The sequence below is a fragment of the Macrotis lagotis genome, chromosome X (assembly GCF_037893015.1).
Source record: "Macrotis lagotis isolate mMagLag1 chromosome X, bilby.v1.9.chrom.fasta, whole genome shotgun sequence".
Taxonomy (NCBI): domain Eukaryota; kingdom Metazoa; phylum Chordata; class Mammalia; order Peramelemorphia; family Peramelidae; genus Macrotis; species Macrotis lagotis.
The window spans coordinates 255207087-255228636 of NC_133666.1; the positions used below are offsets into that span (position 1 = coordinate 255207087).

At 35.4% G+C, this 21550-nt stretch overlaps 1 protein-coding gene across 2 annotated transcripts in view; it reads right to left on the reverse strand.

The window, feature by feature from the left end:
* Positions 1-21550, reverse strand: part of NLN (neurolysin) — a 145137-nt gene that overhangs the window by 57774 nt on the left and 65813 nt on the right. For both annotated transcript variants that reach the window (XM_074207493.1, XM_074207494.1), the window contains exons 5-9: positions 19299-19401; positions 18260-18420; positions 12798-12933; positions 8740-9106; positions 5918-6119 (exon numbers count right to left, since the gene is read on the reverse strand). In XM_074207493.1, coding sequence (XP_074063594.1) covers positions 5918-6119; positions 8740-9106; positions 12798-12933; positions 18260-18420; positions 19299-19401 — 969 coding nt within the window. The remainder of the gene's footprint in view (positions 1-5917; positions 6120-8739; positions 9107-12797; positions 12934-18259; positions 18421-19298; positions 19402-21550) is intronic.

The following is a 21550-nucleotide window of genomic DNA, read 5'->3' on the forward strand; positions in this document are numbered from 1 at the left end:
GAGGTGATTTCAGGTAATAGGATGTTGCCTGAGGTGGAGGGTGACGTGGTCAGACCTGCACTTCAAGTAAAATATCTTTGGCAGCTTTGTCAGATATGGATTGGAGTTAGGAGACACTTTTGAGGGAGGAAGACCAAATAGGAGGCAATATTTGCAGGCAAAGGGTGACAAGGACAAGAGCCAGATAAAAAAGAGGTGAGCAAGGGTAGCAGCTGAAGTAGACACTTTGGGTGACATATTTATTAGTCAACACATTTATTAAGTGCTAACTTAAAACAAGTTTGCAAAAGGATACAAAAGCAAGAATTTACAATCTAATTGAAGGGTTGAGGTGGCAGGTACACAAGTAAACATAAGGTAAATAAAGACAGGACAGCTAGATAGCACAGTGGATAAAGCTCCCAGTCTGGAATCAGAAAGACCTGAGTTCAAATTGGCCTCAGACACTTAATAGCTGTGTGACCCTGGGCAAGTCACTTAACCTGGTTTGCCTCAGTTTTTTTTTATCTACAAAATGAACTAGAAAAGAAAATAACAAACCACTCCAGTGGGGTTGTGAAGTGTTGGATATGACCAAAATACTACTGAACACATACACAAAGATAATTAAAAGAATATTTTAACATCCTTTTTTCTAGATCTCCTTTAATTTTAGTGCCCTCCCTTGGTTGAATATTTCCAATTTATCCTGTTCACAAATAATGGTTTACATGTTGTCTCCCCCATTAGATTGTTACTTTTTTTTGAGGGCAGGGATTGTCTTCTGCCTTTCTTTGCATACTTGGTGCTTATCACAGTGCCTAGAATATGGTAGGCAATTAATAAATGCTCATGACTAACATGTTTTGGGTTTTTTTTAGGTTTTTGCAAGGCAATGGGGTTAAGTGGCTTGCCCAAGGCCAAACAGCTAGGTAATTATTAAGTGTCTGAGACCAGATTTGAACCCAGGTACTCCTGACTCCAGGGCTGGTGCTTTATCCACTGCACACCTAGCCGCCCCACGATATTGTTATTTCTTATACTTTATGTTTCTTCCTTAAGGATATGATTTCACTCTCATCAAATTCAATTTGGATCAATGTACAATATGGAAACTACGTAAAGAGTGACAAATTGTTTTCTGTGGGGGGATGGGGAATGAAGTAACATTGGGAGAAAAATTGTAAAACTCAAAATAAAATAAGATCTTTAATTAAAAAAAACAACAACACACAAACACTGAAATCAGAGTGGAGGTTGGTTAAAAAAAAAGCAAAACACTTCTCTCTTGTACTATTCATGATCATAGAGGAAGGCAAAAGACTTTAAAATGCCAGTGATTACTGAGAGCCCAAACACAACAAGGCCATGAACCAGTACATTCTACCCTTTGATTATTATCTTCCAAAAGACTTAATAATAGTGCCAACACAAGGAAATACTGATGAAATACGTTTACTAACTATTTAACTCTGAAACACTGAACTAGAACTGCCACATATCTGAAAACTGGCCTGTCCTGCCAACACATTTAAACAACCCTAAGACAAGACCAACGGGCTAAAAATCTCCAAACAGCTGTGGTGGAGGATTCATCCACTGAACTACCATCTCTCAGGCTAATCTTCTGAATGTGTGTTGCAAGCTATTTATTCACTGTCTTTCCCAGACAGTCAAGACAGGCTATTCCTATATGTAGAAATGATGCCAAAGCACCACTGTGTTGTTTAGGGGGGAAAAAAAAAGAACCTTGAAATTGTTATGCAGCTAAATCTTGATAGGTCCTATCAATAACTTGAGAAAATCCATTAAACACTGGCTTCAATTATTATTCTTTAAATATATCTGAAAGTCTCTGTGTACTATGGGAACACTTGAAAGGACGAAGAGCCAAGCAAATAAGAAATTATAAATAGCTATTCAGAGATAATCTTACAAGAAGTTTAACCAATCAAGGTAATGTATTAAAACCTTGTTCTGCAGGGTGTGATTCATTTGAGTGAATTAATGAGGTCATGCAAAACTTACTATAAAGAAGAGATTCAAACCTAGGAAATGAATTGTTCTCAGTTTTGCTGATGAGACAGGAGTTGATCAGATACGAAATATCATAGTACTAAGTACGTAATTTTAAAAACAATTTTCTATTGACTCTTATCTAACACCCACTTTTCCCTTTCTGTGTAATCCCTACTCTTATCATCTCCTAGAAAGCTATCCTTTAAAATAAAGAAGAAAAAAGGAAGAAGAAAAAGTTTTGCAAAATAACTGACTTCACTGATTTTAAATGTAGTAAAAAATATAATTTTCAATATTGAAGCAGCTGGGCTTTTGGTAGAAGCAAAAAACTAGAATCTAAGAGTAGCCCTAAATAAATTGGGAAGTATAAATAAAATGGAATGCTATTTTTTAAAAATTAAAAAAAAATTTGGTTTTCTTTTTTCCAATTATATGTAAAGATAATTTCCAATATTCATTTTTTGTAAGATTGTGAGTTCCATATTTTTCTCTCTCCATCCCCTTTCCTCCACCCTCCCCCAAGACAGCAAGTGACTGATTTAGGCTATACATGTACAATCATGTTAAGTATATTTCCATATTAATCATGTTGTGAAAAAAGAATCAGAACAAAAGGGGAAAAATCATGAGAAAGGAAAAATAACAAATTTTATAAAGTTAAAATAGTATGCTTTGGTCTGCATTTAGATTCTATAGCTCTTTCCCTGGATGTGGATAGCACTTTCCATCACAAGTCTATTGAGAGAATTCTCACTGGTCATGGGGTTGTTGAGAAGAGCTAAATCTATCATAATTGATCATCACACAATGCTGCTGTTAAGATGTATATTATTCTCCTGGTTCTATTCATTTTACTCAGCATCAGTTCATAAGTCTTTTTAGGTTTTTCTGAAATCTGCCTGATCATGATCTCTTTTTTTTAGGTTGTTTTTTTTTTTGCAAGGCAGATGGGGTTAAGTGGCTTGCCCAAGGCCACACAGCTAGGTAATTATTAAGTGTCTGAGACCGGATTTGAACCCAGGTACTCCTGAATCCAGGGCCGGTGCTTTATCCACTGCGCCACCTAGCTGCCCCCCATTTCCTATTTTGTAGAAAGAATGTGATAAATTTCATCCTCAATCCTCCAGATTCCTGGTTTATCATTGTTATGATCAGAGTTCTAAAGTCTTTCAAAGCTGTTTTGTCTCTATAATTTTATCACTATAAATTGATTTACTAGTTCTGCTCACTCCACTCTGTGTCAATTCATAGAGACCTCCCAGTTTCCTCTGAAATTACTCCTTTCATCATTTCTTATGGCAAAATAGCATTCCACAACTGAACAAGAATGTTATGTAAATATAATCGGAACACTGAAATTCTGTAAGAGATCATGAGCAGGGGCGGGTAGGTGGCGCAGTGGATAAAGCACCGGCCCTGGAGTCAGGAGTACCTGGGTTCAAATCCGGTCTCAGACACTTAATAATTACCTAGCTGTGTGGCCTTGGGCAAGCCACTTAACCCCATTTGCCTTGCAAAAAACCTAAAAAAAAAAAAAGAAAAAAAATAGGAAATGGACTGAAAATGCAAAACAAGACATATATATTTTTAGATATGGTCAATATAGGAATTTGTTTTGCTGGACTATGCATGCTTTTTATGGGAGTTTTGATTTTTACTTTTTTTTGTGGTGGTAGTGTTGTCCAATTGAGGAACCAGTGGAAAGAAAGAATGATAAATGATTGTGAGCGTAAATATTTTTAAAAAGAAAAAGAAAAGCTAAGGACCAAAAAAAAAAAAAAAAAAAAAGAAGCTGGCACAAAGACAAAGTTAATTTAACAAACTACCAAGAAAAATTAAATAAGTATTGAAGGATTATAGACCTTTATGATATCCATAATGTGGTTAAGGTAAAAAACCATATAAGGCAGTTAAGTGATGTAGTGGAAAAAGTGATAGACACGGAATCAGAAAGATGCATGTTCAAATACTGCTTCAGACACAAAGTTGCTGTGCAATCCTGAACAAATCATTCTATCTCTCTCTGCCTCAGTTTCTTCATCTAAAAATGGGAAAAATAATAATAGTTATCTCCTATGATTGTGGGAGGGATCAAATGAAATGACATATGTAGAAAAATCTTAAAGTACTAGCTATAATTATTACTGGGATCTTTTTTTACAACCACTGAAAATACTTGAAAATTGTTATTGTTTCAGTGAAAGAAACCCACCTTGGTTTCCAAAATATCTTTGCAAGAATTCTCCAAACCATAAGAAAGTACCCAAGCTACAAACCACCATGCTTGCTTCACCTAAGGTTAGCCCACTACTTCTACAGAATCAGAGATCTGAAAGGGCCCCAGCAACAATCTATAGTTGAAAACCAGTAAGAACTTGACTACCTAACCTTCCCAAGCAGCAGAATTAGTTTATATAAAATTACAAAATATATCAAGGAGAGGCTATTACTTGTTTTGTTCTTGAATGGGCAGTCCACTATCTGTAGAACCTAAGCTGTTTATAGAGGATTGCCAAGATACACTGAACCAGTCCTTTTCTCTTCGCTGAAAATCTGTTCCTCTACATTTCTTGATTTTCACTCCCCTCAACTTCAGAAAACAAATCTCTTTTTTCTTTTCTGAGCTCCCAAGAGAGTCTTCAATGTCATAGTTCTAGAACCCCTTATACCTATGAAAGGCCTCAGGAGGCCTTTGTCTTTTGGAAATCAGGGTAGGATATTTTTCTCTCATGTCTTATGTTTCTACTGCTTGGGTCACAACTAACCTTGTCCTCCTCCTTCAGTCTGTTATGGATTCATATTTTTAGATGTGCTGATAGGGAGGCAAAATAAGCTGCTGAGTGGGTCACTATGGAAGAACTATTGAAATATAGCTCATTAGTACCACGAAACAGCTATTCAGGTACTTTGGGTTGAATATTTCACGTATTCTGAATTTTTTTCAGAAAGGGGAGAGGGATAATTATTATGATTTGGTTTTGAATACATGTAAGTTGCATCATTTTGCCTTTTTTTTTAAAAAAATAGAGTTCTCCAGGAAAGATAATATAAAACTGAAGATTAATAAGCACAAAAAAAGGATCAAATCTTAGGTAATCTGTGAAGTCTAGCTCAAGGTCTTACAGGTAAGAATAGAAATAAAATAGAAGCCAGTATATAGCACCAAACCTGCCTTAAACTGTAGAAATTTGCTTTCTTTCCATTTCTCTTTCCATTAGCTGAACCTTCTTAGGTTTATTCATCAATGGCTTATGCCCCTGAAGTAGGATGTTATAACAAGGAGACACATGAGTCAAAGGTTATGTAACTTTATTCTAAGATCTTTGACCAATACAAAGACCAAGTGTGATTTCATAGGGTTTATGGTGGACTCAATATGTAGAATGAAACACACTTTTATATCTTTGACCAAAGTGGAGATTTGTTTTGCTTGGTTCTACTTTTTTTAAATAAAACAAAAACAGTTTTGCTATTTTGCATGAGGGGGTATACACACACACACACACACACACACACACATATATATCATTATTAAATGAAAAAAATTAAGAAAAGGAGGGGCATCTAGGTAGCTCAGTAAATAGAGCACAGGCCTGGAGAGAGGAGGATCTGAGTTCAAATATAACCTCAGACACTTAATAATTACCTACCTGTGTGACCTTGGGTAAGTCACTTAATCCCACATTGCCTTGCTGCCCCCCCCCAAAAAAAGAGAAAAGGGAAAAAAAGGGTTATATCCTTGTACTGTTATAGAATGATGGCAAAAAAACCTCTAAACAGGGTTTCTTGGGGAAATAAAGGGATTTTAGGCAACAAAATATGATATCAGTCCAGAGAAGAAAAAGAACACTCAATCTGGAACAAAGCAGTAGCAACAAAAGGACTTTTTTGGAATAAAAGATTTCAAAAAGTCCCTTACCTGTGCACATATCTGATGCATGACATGACCAAACTCGTGGAAGTAGGTCCTCACTTCATCATGCCTCAGCAGGGAGGGGCGGCCTGCAACAGGCTGAGAGAAATTGACTACCAGCGCGGCTACAGACATCATCCGGCTACCATCAGGTAAGAGACAGCCTGGCTGGAGGCCAAAGCAGGCTGCATGTCCATACTTTCCTTCTCTGAGTTAAAGAGACATAGAAACACATCAACAGCTCAGAAGATGTATATTAAGTGTTTATGATTTACAGGTTGAGAACTCTTACAAACAACCATCAGCCACTATAGCATGTATGATATAGGATGTGGAAAGCAAGGTAGTTTGGGATTTTTGTGAAAGTGGTTTTTTAAATAATATTTTTTCCAACAACATATAAAGTCAATTTTTAACATTCATTTAGAAAAAGTTTTTGAGTTCCAAATTTTCTCCCTCTTTTCTCTCTCTTCCCTTAAAAGGTAAGAATTTTTAAGCAGTATATACATACATATATATATATATATATATATATATATATATATATATATACTCACATATATATATACTCACATATATATACATATATATTAAATTATGTAAAACATATTTCCATATTAGTCATATTGTAAGAGAAGAAATAGTCCAAAAGGAAAAAAAACATGAAAAATTAAAAATAAGTATGATCTGATCTGCATTCAGACTGTAAAAGTGTTAAAAACACCTCCTTCAAGTTATATAATCAAAACTCACTTTATTGGGAATATGACTTAGAATGAAAATTATCCTGCTCTGGCACATTTGACCACCCAAATTCTTCTGGTCATTTCTAAGGATAGCACCAATTCAGCTTTTGTAATTAGACACAGAGATAAAAATCAATTTGAAGTCAAAGGCAGTTTTCATTCTATACAAATGGTTACTTCCTCTCTTAGGCTGGTATCCAATTCTAGACTGGACCACAAACAATTTGATTCAAAAATGGAAGAACTCATACTAACAAAAGTAGTCAATTTATAAATGGAACTGTCTCTTCTGAAACAGAATATTCTACCTAGGCCTGGGAAAAGAACCCAATAAAGCACAAACTCATCTCTCCTTGGAGAGGCAGTATCAAGGATGGTAACTTCAAAGCTGCAGGTCACCTAATGAAAGCCATAGGGCTGGCTTTGATTTCCCTTTCCTTGGATAACTAAAAGCACTCAGGTTTATGTTTTTCCTTTTTGTCTTTGTTTTGTCTCTACCTTCCTAGTGTCTCCCATCACTTTCTGGCACTTGTCTGCTGAAGCTACTACAGTTAACAAGGAGTTGGTCTGTCTTGAGTTATTCTGGGTGGTTCTTATTGAGACAACTGAACAAAAGAAACTAAGCAGGAGTCATTTATCTAGATTCTAGACTGAAAGGGTATCCTTATGAAGAGAACAGTAAAGTGGCTGAAAGTCACTTTATTCATCTCCTAATATTCATCCCCAAGTTTTCTCTACTCCTACAAAAGGTAATTACAGTCATAGCTAAGGCCAAAATTAAAAAAAGTGACTAAGTGCTTATTCTCTGAGTATACAATTCAATTCAGCAAACTGATAAGGTATCCATGGTATATATAGCACTATGCTGGCTCTGAGGGAGATGAAGGAAAAAAAAAAATAACAGTCCCTGGTCTCAAGGAGTCCTTGTCTACTAAGAGGTATGCTCTACATGCAAATAGGTATGATGTCTGTGACTAAGGCAAAAGAGAACTTCAGCTAAAAGAATCTAAGAATACTTGAAGAAGGATAACTCACTTTCAGCTAGGAATGCATATTTGGAAGATGGAGAAAATACCAAAGTTTGGTCTTGAAGGAAGAGGAAAATGAGAAAAGAGAGTTTTCTAAACAGAAGGAATAGCCTATGTGAAGACACATGGAGGTGGGACAGTACAGGATTTGAGAACAGCTGGTGGACCAGTCTGTCTGAAATGTGGAGAGTGTGAAGGGGAATTATGTGAAATAAAGGTGGGTAGGAGCCCAATTGTGGAGGGCCTTAAATACTAGGCAAAGGAGTTACATTGAGTGTATCTTGGAAGACAAAAATGAGGAAGACTTATAGGCAAGAATAATCATTCCAGAAACTGGAAAGGGGCCTGAGAGAGAGTTCTAAAAGCCATCACTTTTTTGTTCCTGGTATCTCTCATTTTAACTATTGGAATTTAAAATTTGGAATAGTTTTATTTTAAGCAACAGAATTGCTTAAATTGCTCATACTTTAGACACTGGTTCAACTAAAACAATTTTGATATTACTCACCCAGGTGTGGCTAAATGGACCAAATAGTCACTCATCCTTCTACTACACAAATGGAATGTCTCTTGGAATAAATGTGTGAGCAATTTTTGCTAATTAGTGACCTGGGAATACTGTGTTCTCTTTTGCACCAGCAAAACAGAAGAGTGAAATCAACTTACTATGGATTTCACAGACATTTTCGGAGAATGGGAGAGACTCAGGACAACAGATCAGCTGATAACTCCTAGTGTTATGCAGCAACTCATGTTGAAAAACCAATATGAGAGGATTAATTCCAGAATGAAGACTAGTGGAACCCCAACAATGTGAATTTAAAAATAACCAAAGGCAGGGAAGCTAGGTGGCGCAGTGGATAGAGCACCGACCCTGGAGTCAGGAGGACCTGAGTTCAAATCAGGCCTCAGACACTTAATGATTACCTAGCAGTGTGGCCTTGGAAAAGTCACTTAACCCCATTGCCTTACAAAAAAAAATAATAAAGGGAAAGGATATAAAAGAATTACTCTCAAGAAGTCCAACAGAGTGAAGAGTAAATTCTAGAATTACCTTGGGTATAAGTCCAAGTAAAATTGTCCTAATACTTCTCCAGTAGCTTTATCTTTAACTGTATAGAGAGTAACACTTTCATTCCAGACATGTGCATCAGTCATTTGCTCAAATGAAAGGCCCAATACTTCTTGATAAATGTTCAGGAGACCTTCAGTGACCACTTCCATTGGGAAGTACTCCTTGAGCTTCTCTTGGTTGATAGAGTACTTGAGTTCTTCTGCCTGGGTCATGTAGTAATGCAAATCCCACGCGTTGATTTTTCCATCATATTCAAATCCTTTTTCCTCACATTCCTTTTTCTTCAAATTCAGAATGAATTCTCGTTCTTCTTCACCCAAAGGTTTTAGTTTTTGGCTTAAGTCATCTGTAAGGGCAATGAAGACAATTAATATTCTGGCAGTTCTTCTGACTAGGGGAATTCATTCATTCATTCATTCATTCAAAGAATTTGTTAAACATTTATTATATGTCAGCACCATGCTATAAAGAATGTAAGGAATGTATTTCTGTATTTTTTTTTTTTTTTAGTTTTTGCAAGGCAATGGGGTTAAGTGGCTTGCCCAAGGCCACATGGCAAGGTAATTATTAAGTGTCTGAGGCTGGATTTGAACTCAGGTACTCCTGACTCCAAGGCCAGTGCTCTATCCACTGCACCACCTAGCCGCCCCATGCTACCTAGCTGCCCCTCTGTATTTTTTTAACACAATTTTTTTGAAAACAGTCATTTGTGAAAAAATTTCCTTTTCTTCCCTCCTCCAGAAAGAACCCTACCTCACAACAAGGAAGAATTAATCAAAAACTGACATCTGACAATGTTATTTGAACAACATTCTACATTTGAATTACCTTGTCTCTGATGTTGGTATTTTTTCTCTTTTCTAAAAAATATTTTATTTTTCCATTTTCAACAATCATTTTTTTTTTTTGGCAAGGCTTTGAGTTTTACATTTTTCTCACTCTTTCTCTTACCTCGCCTCTCTTCCTGACAGAAAGCCATCCAGTGCAGGCTGTACATGTATGGGTGGTTGGTACGTTTTATCAACGGTTCTCAGAAATGATCACTGTAATTTTTTTAACTCCCTTCCTTTTTAGTGATTTAAAAAAAATATTGTAGTTATTGTGTCTAGCATTCCTTTGGTTCTGCTTATCTCACTTTGCATCAGTTCATACAAACTTCCTCTGCTTCTCTGGATGTTTTATATTAATAATTTCTTACCAGACATCTATACAATATATTGATATATCATGATGAATGATTAGTCATTCCACAATGATGGATATTCACTTTATTTTTGGTCTGTTGCACCAAGAGTGCTGCTATGAGTATTTCATATTTTATCTAATTTTTTCTGTCTTCCTTGGAGAATATGTTAAATTGCTAGGCCAGAGTATTGACAGTTTACTCACTTTTACTGCATGATATCAAAGTTTTTAGTTGTTTCTTTTTGCAAGGCAGTGGGGTTAAGTGATTTGCCCAAGGTCACATAGTTACATAATTATTATGTGTCTGAGACTGATTTGAACTCAGGTCCTCCTGACTCCAGGGCCAGTGCTACTGCGCCACCTAGCCACCCTCCCAAGCTGATATTCTTGACAGTTGGATCAATTGACTATATCAGCAGTGTGTCATAAGCCTGTTTCCCCACAGCCTTTCCAAAATCAGCTTCTTCTGGTTCCTTTTTTTTTGGGGGGGGGAGGGGGTTGTCATTCTCTTTTTGGCTTTCATTTCTCTTACCATATGTAATTCTATTGCACATTTGATGTATGCTTTTAATTGCCCTTTTAGATCTTCGAATTCTCTCTCTCTCTCTCTCTCTCTCTCTTAAGGTTATTACAAGGCAATGGGTTTCAGTGGCTTGCCCAAGGCCACACAGCTAGGTAATTATTAAGTCCCTCAGGCCAGATTTGAACTCAGGTATTCCTGACTCCAGGGCCATGGCTCTATCCACTGTCCTGTCTTCTTATTATGTGGCCAAAATATTTAAGTTTCAGTTTCAGTAATTGCCCTTTCAATGAAAAGTCAATTAATTTCTTTGAGTTTTGATTTGATTTTCTTGTTGGTCAAGGAACTCTCAAAAATGTTCTCTTAAAATCTCAGGGCCATGGGTTTGGGGCTATCATCCTAATTCATTTCTACGACAAGGAAATTAAAGTCTCAAGAGATTAATTACTTGCCCAAGGTCACACAGTGAGGAAGCAGTAGATTTGGGATTTGAATCCAATCTTCTTCCCAGTGTATCATGCTGCTAAAAAGTATATTTTGGGGGCGGCTAGGTGGCACAGTGGATAAAGCACCGGCCCTGGAGTCAGGAGTACCTAGGTTCAAATCTGGTCTCAGACACTTAATGATTACCTAGCTGTGTGGCCTTGGGCAAGCCACTTAAGCCCATTTGCCTTGCAAAACCCTAAAAAAAAAAAAAGTATATTTTTGGCTAGAGATATGAAAGATAGCAATGTAAGAGTGGTAAAGATGACACACACTAAAAATTCAAAAGTAAATGGTACAAAATTATAAAGATGAAATAGGACTTCAATGAAGAGATATGAGAACAAATCCACAATCTGCTTCTCTGTAGAGGTGGGAGATGCAAAAGTTACATATTTCACAAGTTTTTGTACTTTTTCTGTCTCTTAGATTTTTCTTTATTAATCAGTAGTGGTGACTTTTTTTCCCTTCTTGAGAAAATACTTATTTGTCATATGGGATGGCTCTCTGAGAAAGGGAAAGGGAGGATTACATGGGATACTATGGTGATGTAAGAAACAAAAAATAGCAATAAAAATTTATAAAAAAATGAAATGATCTAGAAGAAAAACTATAATAATCTCAAAAAACCCCTCAAAAATAGAGGCTAAATATAAATAAATAGAATTTGGGTAAAATAGCTGAATTAAACTCATCGGGCAAACCTAATGGGAATAAATATAAATGTTCCTCTCGAATCTGTCAAAAGGGTGATGAAGAAAAGGGGCCATAAAGTCCATGACTAAGTGACACCAGCTAACAGAGCTATGGATTTAAAAGGCAGAGTATAAGAAACATATTTAAACCAGATGTGAACACAGTTATTAAGCAAATATTTTTAATGTTAGAAATGCTAAGATATGATCTCTTGCACATTTGATATTTATTTGCTAACTGGTACCAGTGGTTTGGCAGTTCATTGGCGCAGCAGATATAGTGATGGATATAGAGTCAAGACCCATCTCTCTGAACTTTAATCTGGCTCAGACACTTACTATTGTATGATCCTGGATAAGTCATCTAATCATGTTTGCCTCAGTTTCCTCATCTGTAAAATTCTGTGGAAGAAAATGGCAAACCACTCTTAAGTTCAACAAAAAAAACTCCAATAGGGTCATGAAGAGTTGGACATGACTAAAGAAAAAAAAATTGAACAACAAACTAATGGTTTAGAAATTTAAAAATTTTTCTTTTTAAGTGTTTCTCTATTTTTTTTAAGCTTTTGCAAGGCAAATAGGGTTAAGTGGCTTGCCCAAGGCCACACAGCTAGGTAATTATTAAGTGTCTAAGGCTGGATTTGAACTCAGGTGCTCCTGACTCCAGGGCTGGTGCTCTATCCACTGCGCAACCTAGCCACCCCTGTTCTCTCTATTTTCTAGTGTATACTGTGCATCTCCCAGAAATTTTTAGTACTTGCTAGTCTTTGAGTGAACCAAGGATATGTAGTAACATTTCTACTTAGATTTTATTTTTTGACTTTTTTGCAAGGCAATAGGGTCAAGTGACTTGCCTGAGACACAGTCAGGTAATCATTAAGTATCTGAGGCCAAATTTGAACTCAGGTCCTCCTGACTCCAGGGCTGGTGCTCTATCCACTGGGCCACCTATCTGCCCCCTCTAGTTAAGATTTTATAGGTTTTGTTAAACATTACTACAAAAACAAGAGAGACACTGGGAATAACAGATAAAATCATGAGAATAAGCTTGTTCAGTTCTGGCTCCTTCTGCACTGCTCCTGTAATGCAAAGAGCTCAAGAATTACAAAGGAAAATACAGAGAGAGATGTTATGGTTTTTAAACTAGAACTCACCTAAAAAGTCAGTCACACAGCTTGTACTTTTGGCAGTGTTAAGTTCTAGCACAAAGTCAGCATGTGTATTATAGCCAAGTAGTTTTGCAACTTTGGCCCGTAGTGGAAGTAGCTGTTGGAGAATTTTGGTGTTTTCCTGAAAAACAAAAACAAAATAAAATATAATATAATAATTAGCAGGAGATAGACTTTGAAAAGAGTATTATTTTCATTGTATTTTTCAGCAGTAAGAATTGACAAACATTTTTTTATTAAAGATTTTATTTGAGTTTTATAATTTTTCCCCCAATCTTATTTCCCTCCCCCCAGCCCCCCCCCCCCCCCGGAAAGTAATCTGTCAGTCTTTAATTTGTTTCCATGTTGTACATTGATCCAAATTGAGTGTGATGAGAGAGAAATCATATCCTTAAGGAAGAAACAAAAAGTATAAGAGATAACAAGGTCAGACAATAAGATATCTGCTTTTTTTTTTTCTAAATTAAAGGGAACAGTCCTTGACCTTTGTTCAAACTCCATGGCTCTTTATCTGGATACAGATGGTAGAATTGACAAACGTTAAAAGACTTTTTTTGGTATATGGTTCATTGATAATGCTAGAATTTAAAAAACATTTATAAAGTAACGACTAGGGTTTGGAAGATATTGGAATTTCTCAGAGAAGAACTATAATTCCATGAGGGAAAACATATTTTCTTCCCAGATGTTTATTTCTATTTTATAAGTATAGTCCAGTCATCAATGACAATTTCATTCTAGATGCCAGTTTTGGAATTTATACAACATAAGCAATTATAATATGGCTACATGAAATAGGAACTATGGACAAAGGTTGAAAGTAATGATTGGAGCTGCTAGGTGGTGCAGTAAATAAAGCACTGGTCTTGGAGTCAGGAGGACCTGAGACACTTGATATTTAATAGTTGTATGACCTTGGGCAAGTCAGTTAAGCCCATTGCCTCACTGCCCCACCAAAAAAATGTTTTTTTAACAAAAGTACATTTTCAACTATTCCTAATTCTTTTACTTAATTTCTTCTTTTAGGTAAATACCTTTAGGATCATTTGTATGTAGACAAAAAGTTTACAAGCAATGCTTTTTTTGAATAACTTGAAAATAAATACAATAAAACTAGATTACTTTAAAAAAACTGTCATCATCCAGGCTTTCTAATAATTTGGACTAACTTCCTTTTCCCCTTTTACTTGAAGGAATAGATTCAGTTGGAGGCTAAAACTTGAATTTGCTAGATAGCTGAAAAATATGCCTTGATTTAAGTAATGTTTAATTTTCAGTTATTAAAATTACAATCTTGCTTTCCATTTGAAGCCATAAACTGGTAAATAATATGGAGTCAAAATGTGACTTCTAATTTTGACTCCATTATTAAACTGCTATAACTATGGCATGGTCCTCTTTTTTTTTTTGCATTTAAATTGGAAAATGTGATAATAATATGAAGGCCAACTTATATGATTATTTAAGGTTTAACAAATGGATGTCTTCAAGGTATTTTTAGAGGTGCTTACATTTTCAAAGTGCTAACCATTATCATTATGGAACCAATATTAAATTATGTCAGAGACTACTTTACAATATCTCAGTGTCAGCACCCATAATTATTGCTGTCATAAACAGCTTGCCTTTTTAGCAAGATGAAGATGACATAACAATAATTTCTACATACAAAGCATTTTCCAAAGAGTTCAAAGTGCATATACAAATTTCATACTAGTTACTGAGATGCAAAGGCAGATGACAGCATCTCTATTTTTTTGATTCAGAAAATTTAGATACAGAAAGATGCAACTAGCTACATAATCTATAAAGTGATTTGAGGGGGAAGTAGAATTTCTGATTCCAGTCCAAAATCCAGCTCTCTGGCTGATACATCAAGCTCAGAAATAGCAATTTTGATAATTATATTCATTTTCTGGCAGTTAATAGTTCTTCCATAACAATTCTGAAGTGCCAAAGTTTGAAATTATTTCATGGGCAGTAGAAAAAAATCCTTCTGACAGAACAAGTAGCAAAAGTTGAACACTTGTGATAGTCAGGTGTGATAGATATATATTGGAGGCATCCTAGTATGTGAAATGATAAACAAGAAGTAGATTAAGCTATAGATTTGGAGTCAGAGGGCCTGAGTTCAAATCCTAACTCCACCATTTATTACTGTGTGTCTCTGAGAAAGTCACTTCACATCACTGAGTTTCTGTTTTCTCTAGTGTAAAACAAAGAGGTTGGACCACTAATAATATTGAAAATCCAGTTTCATCTCTAAGTTTATGATTCTAACATAGTTGGTGGTTCAATATTAAGGCTGAGAGATAAAAGTTGGATTAGATACTTAAGAAAATGGTCTTGTAAATGAGAGGAGGATCATGATAGGTTGATCAACATAGCAAATATTATATATGATAAATAAAATATTGGGAATTTGGATGAAGATTGGAATGGATACTCTGAGATTTTTATTTCTAGTTTTGAGTAAACATGTTCATAACAAGATAATCTATGACATTTCAACAGTGAATCAATGAATATTTGCAAATAATTCTTCTCTAGCATATTACTTGATCACTCACTACTTGTTGCCCTATAGAATCTATGGAAACAAGTACTTTCTACTGTGTATGTTTCAACAGATGAGTTGTTCAATCATTTTCTTTAATTTCTTTAATTTTTGTTTTGGTGGGGCAATGGGATTAAGTGACTTGCTCAAGGTCACACAGCTAGAACGATTCAAATGTCTGAGACTGGATTTGAACTTAGTTCCTCCTCACTCCAAGACTGGTGTTCTATCCACTGTACCATTTAGTGGCCCTAGTTATTTTCTTTAAAAAGTAACAAATGAGAAAAATACTAAAAAAAAAAAGGCTTTATTGGATAGGGATGCAGTATGTTAAGTAAGTGCTTCTTAAGAGGCCCAAATCAACTATAGGGAGAAAAAGTAAATGGTTGAGTTTGGCTATTATGCCAACAACTTTAGGGAAAAGCTATGGTCCAAGTTTTTAAGCTAGTTTATTGTTCAGTTATTCTCAGCTGTGTATGAGTCTTTGTGACTCCATCTGAAGTAATGAAAAAGATATTGCTATTTCCTATTCCAGTTCATTTGACAGATGAGGAAATTGAGGCATATCTGAGTATATAGTATTTACTTTCTGTGATAGTGATAACATTTTTGTTCATGTTTTTGAAATATAATACTTAGAAAGTATGCTTAAAGCTTGTCTTAGTTATTTAATTTCTTTCATATAGTTTTAGTTTAATTAACTGATTAGGACAGAAGTACCTATGCTGAAACTTTAGCTACTGCAACACAGGGGTTCTTAACAAGGGGGCCACAGATTGTGAATTTGGATAAGATAAAATTTACATCTTTATTTAAACTAATCTCTGATTGAAATTTAGCATTTTCTTCAATTATAAATTTAGGCAGCAAACAATAGTAGTAGTGTGACTTTGTCATCAATCTTTTTGCCTTACAGACTCTGTAATCTTACATATTTCATTTTTCACATTTAAAAACATTATTCTAAGAAGGGGTCCATAGGATTCACAACCAGCCAACAGACTGATATAAAAAAAAGGTTAAGAATTTCTGCTTAACAGAACCAGGAGATCATCATACAGAATAACAACATAGTGTGATGATCAACCATGATGGACTTGCTCACTCCATTCCATCAGTGCAATAATCAAGGACAATTTTAGCGAATTTGTGATGGAGAATACCATCTGTATCCAGAGAAGGAACTGTGGAGTTTAAATGAAGATTAAAAGTTAATATCTTCAATTTTTAAAAGTTATCTTATGTATTATGTAATTTTGTTGCAATGTTTTCTTTCTTCCTTTTAGATCTGATTTTTCTCTCAAACATTTTGATTTATGTTTATCATGGATGCAATTAGATTGTCTTCTGTTGGAGAGAGAGGGGGGAGGGGAAAGGAAGGAGGGAGAAAAATTGTAAAACTCAAAACCTTGACAAAAAAAAATGGTAGAAAATACCACTGTATGTCATCAGGAAACGAACAAACTATATATATATATAAAATTTAAAAGATTTAAAAAAGAAATTTCTGTTCAACTAAGGGGGAAATCATAAGAAAGGAAAAAAACCATAAAAGAAGTTTAAAAAGTGAACATAACATGTTTTGCTCTGCATTCAGATTCCACAGTTCTTTCTCTAGATGTGGATGGCATTTTCTGGAACAGTTTTCTCAGGATTATCTTTGATAACTGAATTACTGAGAGGAGGTTGCCCAAATCCTGATTTCCTTTAGGAACCAAGGTGGTCTTTGTCTTTGAGCAGAAATTTTTGGTAAAATGACTTGAATTCTTTTTGGAAGAATGATAATATTATGTAAGTAAAACAAAGAAATAAATATTTATTAAGACAGATTTTTAGAGTAAAAACAAGTCTGTGCATTATATTAACATTTCCAATTAACAGTATCTATACTTTGGGATTTAAATAGAAGTGAATTTAATCTGACTGACAAATATGTTCACTATTTCCCAGAAATTAAGATTGAAATTTATCATGAAATATGAAATGACCATTCATTGCTACTTATCAAGATAATTAAAACCCAGAATATTTTAAAGGTTTCAGAACGCCTGCATATAATTTTTAAATTTAAAGTGACACCACCTCCCTTCAAACACAGATTAGAGTGACTTTTGAAATTTTCTAAATATAGACTCAGAAAAACCAACCTTTTGCATCTTTGATATAAAAGTTTCTTCAGATATGTGAATTATAAAAATTGCCAGTACATTTGATCAACTTGGCAATTACTGCTGAAAACTAGTTTAATTAGATTGATAAAGAAAGCAGAGAAATGTTCTAATCAGGGGGAAATAGATCCAAATGATTACACAGTACATTTTAGAGCAGACTTAGAAGTCTGACTTTTTTAAGGTACAGCTTGTTCCATCTACATAAAAAAAATGTAGATCAAGGTAACATAATTAATAAAATTTCCCAGAATGCTAATACCAACTAAGTTTTCTTCATTCTGTTTCTGTTTCTATCTCTCTTTCCACCCACAATTTCCTCTCTCTCTCTCTCTCTCTCTCTCTCTCTCTCTCTCTCTCTTTTTTTGCAAGGCAAATGGGGTTAAGTGGCTTGCCCAAGGCCACACAGCTAGGTAATTATTAAGTGTCTGAGGCCAGATTTGAACTCAGGGACTCCTGACTCCAGGGTTGGTGTTCTATCCACTGCGCCACCTAGCCACCCCTCCTCTCTCTTTCTCAGTTTCTTTATATCTATTCCTCATGGAGGTTCTGTTAGGGAATCAAATAGCCAGAGATAAGTCAGCTAATTAGAATAAAAAGGCAAGAAAAATGCCTAAACTGGAAAATATAACTATAAAGTTTATTGCAATTCTGGCCAAGAAAGCAACCCTTTTCTATATAACTTGCAATGTGAACAGGATAAACACAAACATTTATCATACCTCTTTGCATCTTGTATTAAAAGCCATTTCCATCTTCCTTCTTGTTTCTGGGATACAACATTTTTTCATTACAGGAAAGTAGTGGGGATATTTTAAGGTAACTTTATATTTGTTATCTTCTATCTTTTCTAAACTGTCAAGAAAATCATCAGGAAGAGCTCCTGCAAAATACAGTTTTTCATATGTCAATTTCATCCTTCAAAGATAAGTTTACTGTAGAATTGGCAGGGAGTCTATAAGAATCTTCAGATATATGAAAATTAAGTGAATTTGAAAATAAGAACAAGTATGATTCTCACAATTTCCTAAGGATGAGGTATTCTAACTATGAATATGCTCTAGTGCTCTTATGGTTACTGTGCTGCTAGCTAATCAAACCAAAAAAAGATACAAAACAGAACAAGAGGAAAAAGGCTTCAGTTGTCTCTTTAGAGATAGGATGTTTGTTAAATACCAGAAAGAGTACCACACAAGGAGGCTAGCAACATTCCTTTGGACACTCTTATTTGTCTATAATTGGGAATGGTTGAATACGGACCAGTTTAAAGAAAGGGGAATAGTATAAAAAGGTTCTTTTTTTTAAAAAATAGCAATTAAATCTTATTTTTTTCAATTTTCAAGTATTTATGTTTTTCTTCCAATCTCCCTCTCAACTGAAAAAAACAAAAAACAAACAAAAAAACCCAGCAAAACCTTTGTAATAGTCAAGAAAAGCAAAATTTCATATTGGGTCATGTCCAAAAATATATGTCTCATATATAGATTTAATCAACAACTTCTGTCAAGAAGCAGGACCATATTTCTTTATTGATCTTCTGAAATTAGGACTGATGACAGCAACAATCAGAGTTCTGAAGTCTTTCAAAATTGTAATGAATGACTTAAGTGTTCTCTAAACTCTTACTTTTTTAATTTCAAAATGAAAAATAAAACAAACTAAGGCACAGTAAAGTGAAGAATTTTCCCATGTGATCATATACAATTTAATCTATACTATAATATCATATAATCATTTAATCTATGAAATCCCAATATTTACCAAGTTCTTCCTTAGAAAATGTAAGAAAAGTATTATCTTCATTGAGGTTTTTGTTGAAGTCTATACATAACTCACTCATTCTTTTCTTCATTGCTTTGATTTCCTGGATTGAGGATAAATATAAATAAGGGTCAAAAGTCAAAATAAACTTTTAATAAATTTTTAAAATTTTATTCAAATTTTTAAAATTATTTAAAACATTTTAACTTAGTGAACAGAGATTTTACATATTAAAAAAGAATATTTTGTGTTTAACAAGTCCTTTACCATTCTTCCATGTATATATGAGCATTCACAAATTCACACAGATACATATCTATACACATAAACACATAAGGATGGAAATTATAGATTGTATTTATGTGTATCTGCATATATTTATAAGTCAGGGGACTTTGCACAATGAGTTCCTTACAATTCCTTTTTTCCCATATATAAGAAACTAACTTAAATACATTGAAAGATATTTAATATTTCTGTACTACAGAAAATTTGTTGATGATGTAAAGACTGGCAAATTGCCTTCTGTGTGGGGTGGGGGGAGGGAAGTAAGATTAGGGGAAAAATTGTAAAATTCCAAATACATAAAATCTTTAAGTTAAAAAAAAAGATGGTTGCCCTGATATCCTAGAAGCAGAGGGAAAAATAGAAATGGAGAGAATCCACTGATCCCCCCGAGAAAGAGATCCCAAAAAACCAACCCCTAGGAATATTATAGCCAAGTGCCAGAACTCCCAAGTCAAAGAGAGAATATTACAAGCAGCCAGAAGGACACAATTCAAATGTCATGGAGCTGCAGTCAGGATCACACAGGACTTAGCAGCAACTACATTAAAAGCTCGTAGGGCTTGGAATATAATATAGCGGAAGGCAAAAGAGCTTGGAATGCAACCGAGAATCAACTACCCAGCAAGGCTGAATGTCCTCTTCCAGGGAAAAGATGGACTTTCAATGAACCAGGGGAATTTCAAATGTTCCTGTTGGAATGGCCAGAGCTGAACAGAAGGTTTGATCTTCAGATACAGGACTCAGGTGAAGCATAGAGATTGGAGGAGAAGGGGAAAATATGAGGGACTTGATGATGATGAACTGCATGTATTCCTGCATAGAAAAATGACAGTGATAATACTCATATGAACCTTCTCAGTTAATAGAGCAGGTAGAGGGAGCTTTTATAGTTGAAGCACAGGAGAAAGCTGAATTTGAAGATAAGATATGGTGTAAATATGGAGTCAATAGAAAAAAGGGAAATGTAATGGGAGAAAGAAAAAGGAGAGGGGGGATAGGCCAAGATATTTCATATAATAAGATTTTTCTTCATTACAATGAGCTATTGCAATAATATGGAAGGGGGGAAGGCAAGGGGGAATGAGGGAATCTTTGCTCTCATCAGAGGTGGCTAGGAGAGGAAACAGCATATATACTCAATGGGGTATAGACATCTGGAGTAAGAAGGAGGGGGGGTAGGACAGGGGGAAGGGGGGAATGTGAGTGATGGAGGAGAGGATGGACCATGGGGAGAGAGTGGTCAGATATAACACATTTTCTTTTTTACTTCTTGCAAGGGGCTGGGATTGGAAGGCCTGTCCAGGACCATAGGACCAGGTAGATGCTGGGCCCTAAGGGGTGGTATGGGGGCTCAGGGCTTCTTGGACCCAGGGTCAGGGATCTGTCTACTGCGCCACTCAGTGACCCTACAGCAGAGTCAGAGTGAAAGGAGAGAGAAAATATAGTACATGGCAGTGGAGAAATAAGAAAGGAGGGAGTTGCGATCAGCAATGGTAATGGTGGAAAAATATGGAAGTAACTTTTGCGATGGACTTATCATAAAGAATGTGATCCACCCGCGACAGAGTTGTTGGTGTTAGAACAAAGACTGAAGCACATTTTTTATTATTATTATTTTTTTGGGGGTGCAGGGCAAATGGGGCTGAGGGTCCCATAGCAGGATGATCACTGGGTATCTGAGGCCAGATTTGGACCTTGGTGCTCCTGGCTCAAGGTTCAATGCTCTGTCTGCCACCCAGCCACCCCTACTATTATTACTGTTTTATTTTATTTTGGGTCTTTTTTTTTTTTTTTTTGTTTTTGCAGGGCAGTGGGGTTGGGGTGGCTTGCATGACACATGGCTGGGTGACTGTTGGGTGTATGGGGCTGGATATGGGCTCGAGTGCTCCTGGCTACAAGGCTGGTGCTCCATCCATTGCGCCCCCTGGCCATACCTACAATTATTACTATTATTTTTTTTAATT